Raw genomic sequence first — 9,451 nt, 5'->3', positions numbered from 1 at the left:
ATTTTTTTTAAATTTAAAAAAAAAAAAAAAAAAAAAACAACCACATTGCTACTGCTTGGCTCTTTTGCTGTAATTTTAGGTTCTGAATATAAGAGTGTAGCAAAAGAGCACTGTGATAGTACATACAGATTTTAGAAGCTGTATACATCAGAGGCTGGAAAAGAAATACAGCAAGAGGCCTGAATGAAGGCAGGCTAGTAAGACAGCTTGACTTCTCAAAAGGTAACTTTGAAAAACAAGTGTAACAAATTATATTGGACCAAATTAAAATGGCAGTAATTAATCTGGTAACAAAGTAACCCACATTGTATTCAATACTGTATTTCCGAGCACAGCTTAGGAAAATCGGGAAACCTGATAGAGCACCGTTGGAACCATTCATTATACCTCATGCTTCTATGCAAGTTAGGGTTTGGCAAAAGACAATACTTGAAAAATGCCAGTCTCGTTTTTATGAGTTTAATTTTTATTTCAATTGAATGTTTGCGTTAGAAAAAAAATTTTTTTTTCATCTGAAGATCAGTAGCCATTTATTCCTCTCTGGAGTAGGAATAATAAGCCACATCGATTCTTGTTTTATTTAAATTCACAACCAAGCAGTAAGGACAGCACTGTCAAGAATAGCACACCAAGGACCACACAGAACATTAGAATTTGGTGCATGTTTTTACAGCTACCAACTGATTTAACGATTAAAAATTTACAAAGGTAAAACTTGTTTTTACTCACTGGTTTCAATACAGCATTAATTTGTCTTTGGGCTTCGATTTTACAGGGTGAAAATGAAAGCGCTGTACTGAGGCCTTTCACCAAATTAAGCCACAGTAAAATAGATTTCTGAGTAATTTCAGAATGGTTTTAATTCTAATCATTTTGACTTTTTTTTTTGAAAAAGGACCTTTTTTAAGGACAATGTTTTTGCTTGAAGATGACTGTCTAGGTGTACATCAGCTTAAAGATAACATAGTCTTCCCTACATTTTAATTCATAGTAGTCTCACAACCACTGCCAGTAATGAACTTGAACCAGTACAGGCCAATCAAATACAAAACATTTGAATGTCATTTCTTAAAGCAACATCAGTTTGTTTTCTCAGATTTAAAAGCATACAGCTGAAAATGGCATACTTTCAATTTAACCCTCAAGAGTTAAAACAAACACTTTTTACTTGGTTAAGGCCAGCCTGTGGTTGATGGTGTTTCTATTCCCTATGGAATACCTGTGTGAGCTTACCTGTGGGACTCCAGGGAGGATTACATGCCAATGCACGTGAACAGGAAGGATGGATCCTCACACAGCTAGGTTTCAAAAGTTCAAGAATAGCTACACTGGACAGCACTGGGTATGCAGATTTTTTGGGGAGGTGGTGGATCTTTTTGAGACAGGGTCTCCCTGTAGCCCCAGCTAACCTGGAACTCAATATGTAGACTGGGCTGGCCTCAAACTGACAGATATGCCTGCCTCTGCCTCCCGAGTGCACCACCACACCTGGCCTTGAGATTTCTTAAGACTAAGCAAACTGGTATTGAAGTTCAGTGTGCATACATTATTCACTATATATAAGAACTTTAATATAGATATGATAATGGCAGCCACTACGAGATACTGATTATTTTGCTAATATTTCCCTCAATAGACAAAATGCCCTGTGTGCCCCTGGCTCTGTCATACTGGCCTTTGTGTTGGGGGAAGTAACTGTACAAAAACAAACGAGAAGGCAGCAAGTGAAACTAGAAAAAGGCTGGGGTACAGGAAACAGCTAAAAGAGTTCATTTAAATTTTTTTTCTTAATTAAGTGCAGGGACTCTACATTGACCCTGTACTGCCATCCTGATGTGAACTGGATTCGGATGATCTGTCAGGAGAGTCGTCAGAGGGACTAGTAGCCACCCCAAAGGAGAGCTAGTTCTCCAAGGACAAGATGATGCAGAACAGAACAAACCACAAAGTAAATACAGGATACCACATTACTAAGAAAATGCAAACATACTTAAAATATAAATACACTTAGCAATTTTATTCAAGAAACCCAGAGAACTGCTTTGTTTCAACCATTTCTAAACTCTTTTATAAATAACGATTTTGATTGTCATTTAATGCAGCACCTCAGTGTTTGCTGGTGGTGGTGATGGAATTTTACTTGTCTCGTCACAAACCATATAAAACCATATCCTATTTCACTACAATACTCTATTTCACTCACTAAAGTACATTTTCCTGGGAAAAGCCAGGTGGCTTAGAAATATTTGTTAAATAATTGAAACAGATCTTGCAAAGTATTTAAGAAAAACAAGGAATGTAGTGTAATGGGAAAAAAAAAACTATGGAAACAGTCACAGGGAAAGAAAGAATTTTAATTTTTAAATATCCAAGTTTGTTTAATTTCTTGTGACCTGTTCAACACTTTTAAATATCCTGAATTAGTAACTATACCAACAGAATTCACCCCCAGTGTTTCCACAGGAGACATTAAAATAAGACCAAATTATACTTTTTCTTCAACTAAAGCAGTCTTTCTCAGTCTGTTTTGTGCAAAAATATTACAAGAGCAATTCAAATGGAAACACTGAAATGACATGCCAACATTTCAGGGCACATTTAAAACACTCAATAATTCTTGAAATAGCTGTATTCTAAAATATTTCTACCCATCATTTTTTAGATTAGCTCTGTACATCTACTCACACAGATGCATAATCCTAGACCTCTGAAAATAAACAGGCTCATTGGTCTCTTTTGGTGTCCACACAATAGGCAAGATAGGTTTACAATAGTGTTTACATGAACTACACATTTACGATCTCTTGACTCTACCACATTCAAAACAAAGGTCAGTTCATTTGGCTACCTTGAAATCACTCCCATAAACCTGCTACGGTTCACTGGATCTAGACATTTCTTAGAAATGTGTCATTTATAATTTCACCTAAGTGATGATTGGGGGATCCTTTAGAAATGGTTAATGCCTAAGATACAAACTTTATCTAAATGAATAATTGCAATAAAGTGCTTGTTACCATTCAAAATGATGCTTTTAGACTGTGGTATGTTGTTTGAAGTGTGTGCTATTCCTCCCATAAAGGATCCCCTGGCATGAGAGTCTGATCTCACCTGTCTCAAAAAGCAGCAGCACTATTTTGGTAGGCTGACAATAGGCACATTACCCATGCGGATGAGGCTATACTAGGGCTATGGCAAAGGGAAGGAAATTAGAAAAGTGGGAGGCATGTGGAGGGTTCTTACTATACTCATAGTTATATACAAATATATTAAATATGCTATAAAAATAGTCAACTCTTTTCCTTTGCAATTACTTCAGAAAGCTCCTCTTAGAAGAATGTTCACTCGATCCAGACAAACTTTAAAGGTCTCTCCAGTCACTATTAAAACGGCAAGTGTCTTTGTGCTGTTTCTTTTCCACCACTGGAAAGTTCCAATCAACTTACCCCCTGGTTATATGCATTCAGCTATATTAATATCCAGTGTTTATACCTTCTAACACAACTCCTGTGGTAGTAAGAACAGGGCCACAGATACTGGAAAGGTGGTAGGCTTTAAAGAATTTTACACAAATATTCACCAACAAACTTTCAATCACCAAAGAAATAAAAGAAATACTAAAAATGCTACCTGCATCCCACTTAAGAAACAAAAAGTCTGCCTCAATGTAATGAAAACATTTTAAAACATAGAGTAACATCCAAGTGCAAAGAATCTCCACCTGTGTAGACTATTTTAAGGGTCCCTTTCTAAGGCTTCTCGAAACCAGGGCTCTCCCTCAACACAATGCCCTTTACACAGCTGGGCTGCTTTGGTGCTCCCAACTAACTTCGAGACTGCTTTAAGGCAATGACCAAGTACAACACACAGTTCAAACACCTTTACCACAAGCTATTCAAGATCACTGTCATCCTTTTAGTATACATTCCTAACCATATCCGTGTGACAAAGCAAAGCACAATGCTCTAAAAATGACCCTACATTTAGGATGGGGCTTAGGAATGGACCTGTAGTACTCGTTGGCATGCGATCTCACCACATTTGTTTTTCCTCCTACAGTTTCCATTAAAAAAACAAAACAAAAAAGACAAGACAAAAAACATGGAGTACTTTTCAATGTTCTGGGTGGACACCACTCAGCAGCAACTTTGTTCTTACTGCTCTCATTTGGACTTGTGAAGCAACACTCACCCTTTACCATAGCAGCCCAGAGCAAGGGACCTGCAGAGCAGCTAGATCTGTCCTTTACCTCAACAGTTTCTTACCTAAAAAGTGCTGTTCAGAATAAAAGTTTTTCATGAAAACCCGATTCCCTATGAGTAAAGTGGGGGAAATTAAGATTTATAAGAAACTGTAAAGTGATCTATTTGGTATCTTTCATGATTGAGATTTGGGATTTTAGTTAACTTTGGCTACAGAAATGAACGGGCAACTGATGAATCTTCAACAGAATGCTCAAGTCTTGTAGGGGAGCTGATAAGAACAGTTTGCAACCCAAACTCAACAGAGCCAGGAGAAAACCAAGGCTAAGTGGAGGCAGCTGGTCCTGACAAGCTCTGCCAGCACAACTCTCTACATGGACAGCAAGTTAGCAGCTAGCTGCTCCTTTAAATTTATCAACTGCTAATTTTTGAGTAGGATGAAAGGACTTTTTTTCTTTCCCAAATCATTTGTGAAAATGAGAAATACCTGATGGGGAGGGCAGTATTGGCAAATGAGCAGTTTGCACATACACTTTGAGACTTGCCTTCTTTTGCTTCTGCCAAGAACAGGGCTCATAACCTTTCAACTACAGACTTAGAGGGTAAGCCATAATATAGTGTACATCATATCTTGTTAGCTAAATCCTTATCACTAGGTATTGCCAATAAATAAATGAGGCACAACTCAGCTATACATGGAATGGCATAAAGTCAAGGCAGTTTGGAAGGGAAGAGAAGCAATACCCTTGCTGTACTTTACATCTGCTTTGTCTTGTGTGTGAATGCTTGCATATGCACACTTAGACAACTACTGGTATGGGTGGGAATGTCAGGAATCTCCTCTGGATGATCATTTAGCTATATGTCAGTTACTGACTGGTATCTAGCCACACTTTTGTAGAAGGGTAGGTACCAATTTTTTTTGGTTTTTTTTTTTTTTTTTTCCACCATTAACTTGCTAACTTAATTGCAGCCAGGTAAAGTTTGTTTTTAAATAGGAAAACAAAGTGCTTAAGAACGAGACCAAAGCTCAGGACAGAAAACTGACTTTGCATTCCCCTGAGCCCTTATCTAGCAATTATCTGTATTAGATTATTTTCATTGGTGAAAATTTTCTGTTTAGCAACCTCATCTCTGCTATACATTTTACTTTAAGGTCAATTATGATTTATCACTCTTGTCCTCCCTTCAGTGTTTTATTTTCTATTTGTCTTTTGTTCTATAATTGTAAATTTCATTATTAGTACCATAAAATCTAAAAAATGCTTTTTAAAATGTAACTTTGTTGGAGTTTATTACCTATAGAGTATGCTATTGCCAGATGAAATCTTAATTCATGTTTAGGAAGCATGTGAGTTACAATAGTCTAGTGTTGCACTGAAGGTAAACCAATTTCTACTCCTTTTCTCACAGGACTATCAAGGCCATATTGAGTAATATTTACTGGTAATTCTTTTTTTAAAAAAATATTTTAAAAAATTTAATGTGTATGCATCTATTGCCTGCATGTACATAAATGCACCCGTGTCATGCAATACCTGCGAAGGTCAGAAGAGGGCGTTGGACCCCCTGGAGTTAGGACAGTTGTTAGCCGCCATGTGGGTGCTGGGGATCAAACCCAGGCCTTCTGCAGGAGCAGTCAGTGTTCTTAACCACTGAGCCATCTCTCAAGCCCTTTACTATCAATTCTTAAAGGACTACTTAGCTTTAAAGGAAGACACTAATTTGGGAACAATTTTGGGATCATATTAATAACTGTGATAGTGTTAGGGTGGTTCAAAGACTTACAGCAGTCTTAAAAGGGACTTGAGACACTGAGACACTGTGACCCACATGCGGCTAAAAATGTACTAAGGTTTCAAAACTGCTACTGAAGCCAGACAATGAGTTCAAGATGGTGAGTTATCACCTGAATTAAAATCAAGGCACTATGGGTTTTATTCTCCTCAAATAACCCTGAATCATTTCTGACTAAAAGAAGTATTGAAATTTAAAGGATAATAAAAAGATTCCAACAAATCCTAAAGTTAAAATTCCCACCACTGAGAATGTTAAAAAGTGCCTAACATGTCTTGAGTGCAAATTTTACTCTTACAACTGAAACATTCTTGAAATCACTTTTAGGCTTGTTGAAAACCATTTACATAAATATTCCCATTGTGAAATATATCAAAATATGTGCTCAAGCTCCCAACCAATCATCTAAAATAAAGCAGTGCAATTCTATTTTCAAACATAATTGAAAAATAATGAAATAAGGGATTTCTGAATAACGTGAAAATCTTGTATCAATAATTTAACCTGAAAAACAAAAAAATCATTCCCAGCAGCACATCATACCTCACTGAACAAACTGTGACATCACAGCCAAAGTAAGAACAAAAAGACTTGTGCCCTGGAAAAATGACGAGAACACTATTACATTGTAAACAAAAGGAAAAACAGAGGCTGTTACCAGTTTGTATATGGTGCCAAAATCTAATGAAATGTACTCATACCTGTAAGGAATAGATAATGCTTTCATGCAGCATATAGAAAGTTTGCTTTCTCTCCTTCATCCAGTCACATACACATTTATATAGCATCTGTACATAGAGAATTCAAACCCACACAACATTCTGAAAGTAATTACTGTTCCATCATCTGAACAGAAGGGTTTGGGGTGGGGACTACCAACTACTGGATTATCTTCATGGTATCTCTCTAAGCAAACACCTGGCAGTGATGTGTCCTCTGTTAACACTTGATACCAGGCATAGAACCACCAAGCTACCAACATTGTTAGTGACTTTCTGATTCAGAAGAGGTCATATGATAGTTGAGCTTGTTAACTTTTGGCAATATACTCTTTCTCCATAAAAAATACCCAGGCAACTGAAACACTTGTCAGAATTGGCCATGTCCCTCTGATCATCTCTGGCTGGCTGGTATTTAATGTACATTTGTAGCACTGGATAGCATTTACCCTACCAACTACTCCAGGAACTAGAATACTCAATACTAGTACTCAGGAAACTGCTGGAACTTTTCCTCCTAAACTGCAAGTCATCTGAGCAACTCTTTACCGGCCATCCTTGTCCTTTCTAGGCATCAGAGAGGAAGCATGTGTGCTACTGTGGTTGAACCTTGGAAGGATCAGTCAAACTGTCAGTCCTATGCCGACTAAGTTGCTGCTGTTGCTGAGACTGGTGCTGCTGGTGATGTGATGGAGGGAAAGTGCTCTGTTGTAGTGGAAACGCAGCAGAGAGGATGAGCTGAGTTGAAGGGTTCCCATGGAGCAACCTAGAAGTCTAAAAAACAAATGGATTATGCAGCACTACTGTATCCCTTGAAACTACCAACTCAAGTTGTCCACCATCCATAGGGGCAAGAGCTTTAAATTCTCATTTTTGCTCACTAATAATTTAAAATTCTATTTTTGTAAAAAGTCTTTCCTTCTGAACGCATAACAAAATTAATTTTTTCAAAAGAATTTAGGCTGGAAATGTCACCGTATATAAAGCAATTGGTCTTGAAACAAATCGAATACTTTCACTTTATTTCCTATAGACCTAAATAAATACTCCTTGGCCAGACAGACAATGTCTTCTGTACACAGGTCTGCCTGTTGGTAAAGAAGCAAAGTTAGGGGGTTGGAGACATGGCTCAGCGGTTAGGAGTACTGACTGCTCTTGCAGAGGACCTGAGTTCGATTCCCAGCACTCACATGGCGGCTATGAACAGTCCTTAACTCCAATTCTAGGGGAATCCAATGCCCTCTTCTGACCTCCGAGGCATTGCACGACACGGGTGCACTCACATACAGGCAGGTAGTACACTCATACACATTAAAAAAATAAAAATATTTTTTAAAAAAGCAAAGCCAAGGAAGGTAGCTCAGTCCATAAAATGCTTGTCTATGCAAGCCTGAGGACCCCATGTAAAAAGCTGGGCCTGGTAGCATATGCTTATCAATTGTAGTGTTAGAGAAGTGGAGACAGGAGAATCCTGAGGCTAACCAGCTCATCAACCTAACCTAGTAAGTGAGCCTCAGGTCCCAGTGAGAGACCCTGTCTCAAAACCACAAGGGAGCGTTGTCCTAAGGAACAATACCCAAGGTTGAATTCTGGCCTGCATACATGTTCACACACATACACATGGACCTTCCAAAAAGTAGTCAGGCAGAGTCCTTAAGCAAACTTGAGTTCAAGTCTCAACTACAATATGTGACTTGATCGATCAAGCTATTTACTTCTGTAAGCTTCAGTTTCTTCACTTAAGAATAGGACTATCAGTGCCTACTACAATGGGTTTGTATAAAATTAAAGAAAAATAAGGGCATAAGAGTCCTGTGTATGATATTACACAATAAACAACAAAAATAAACAAAGCCAAACCAGACCACAGACGGGTCTCAGTCACAGGCTGGCTGGCACTGTCTTGCTCTTTCATTTCTAGTGCCTGACCTTGGAAAGACTCAATTTTGAGTCTTGGTTTCTTTCATCAGGTTTTTACTTCTGGCATGCTTTCTTAATCTGTAACTTCATTATAAAAGAGACCAGTTGAGACAGTGTTACATTTTTCAAATAAGGTACTTCTACAAGACCACACCCTTGCTGTAAAGTTCTTGACTTTAAAGTAGACCTAGATTGGGTGGAATCTGCAAATGTATATGCTGGAAACACACACAAATACAAGGATGGAGACCAGTAAGCATTGCAAAAGACCTTTAGAGTTTTCTTGCTTGCTTTGTTATTAAAAAATGTCTGTAAGACAAAGGAATTTAGGACATTTGCTTCCATGGTTACAACCAGGTACATTTTCAAACAGAGATACACTGGAAAAGTCAAATTATGTATTCTCTACATGAGTCTCTTTATGAAAAGTATTGCCTATTTAAAATCTTTATGATTCTTATGTCTTTGGGATCTTTTTATGGTTGGGGGTGGGGGGGGGAGAAGGGAAGATGAGAATGTCCGTTCTATTAAAATTTTTTTTTACATTTCTTTATTTAATGTGTGTTTGTTGGTATGTGTGTGAGTATGCATGTCAGGGCTAGCATGTGGAAGTCAGAAGGTAACTTGTAGGAGTTGGCTCTTCTACTATGTGGGATCCAGGTATCAAACTCAGGTCATCAGGTTTGGCAGCACAAACCCTCACTTGTTTAACCAGCTTGCTAGCCCTGAATGTTCATTCTTTTAAGAGCTTTCCTTCTTTGATAGATTTAGCTCTTGAGACAAATCTCCTTTTTAGCTTTAGCTTAATTATCA

At 37.8% G+C, this 9,451-nt stretch overlaps 1 protein-coding gene across 8 annotated transcripts in view; it reads right to left on the bottom strand.

Annotated features, from left to right (window-relative positions):
• Positions 1-445: 445 nt before the first annotated feature.
• Clock (clock circadian regulator) overlaps positions 446-9,451 on the bottom strand; it is a 94,179-nt gene continuing 85,173 nt past the window's right edge. For 5 of the 8 annotated variants that reach the window (XM_017798209.2, XM_017798211.2, XM_029563583.1 and 2 more), the window contains one exon: positions 5,677-7,492. In XM_017798209.2, the coding sequence (XP_017653698.1) occupies positions 7,313-7,492 (180 nt within the window). In that variant the 3' untranslated portion in view covers positions 5,677-7,312. 8 annotated transcript variants of the gene reach the window in all.

The sequence above is a fragment of the Nannospalax galili genome, unplaced genomic scaffold (genome assembly GCF_000622305.1).
Source record: "Nannospalax galili isolate Female #2095 unplaced genomic scaffold, S.galili_v1.0 scaffold433, whole genome shotgun sequence".
NCBI classification, from domain to species: Eukaryota; Metazoa; Chordata; class Mammalia; order Rodentia; family Spalacidae; genus Nannospalax; species Nannospalax galili.
The sequence above is the reverse complement of the archived record's forward strand: the minus strand, read 5'-3'. Positions and strand labels throughout refer to the sequence as shown.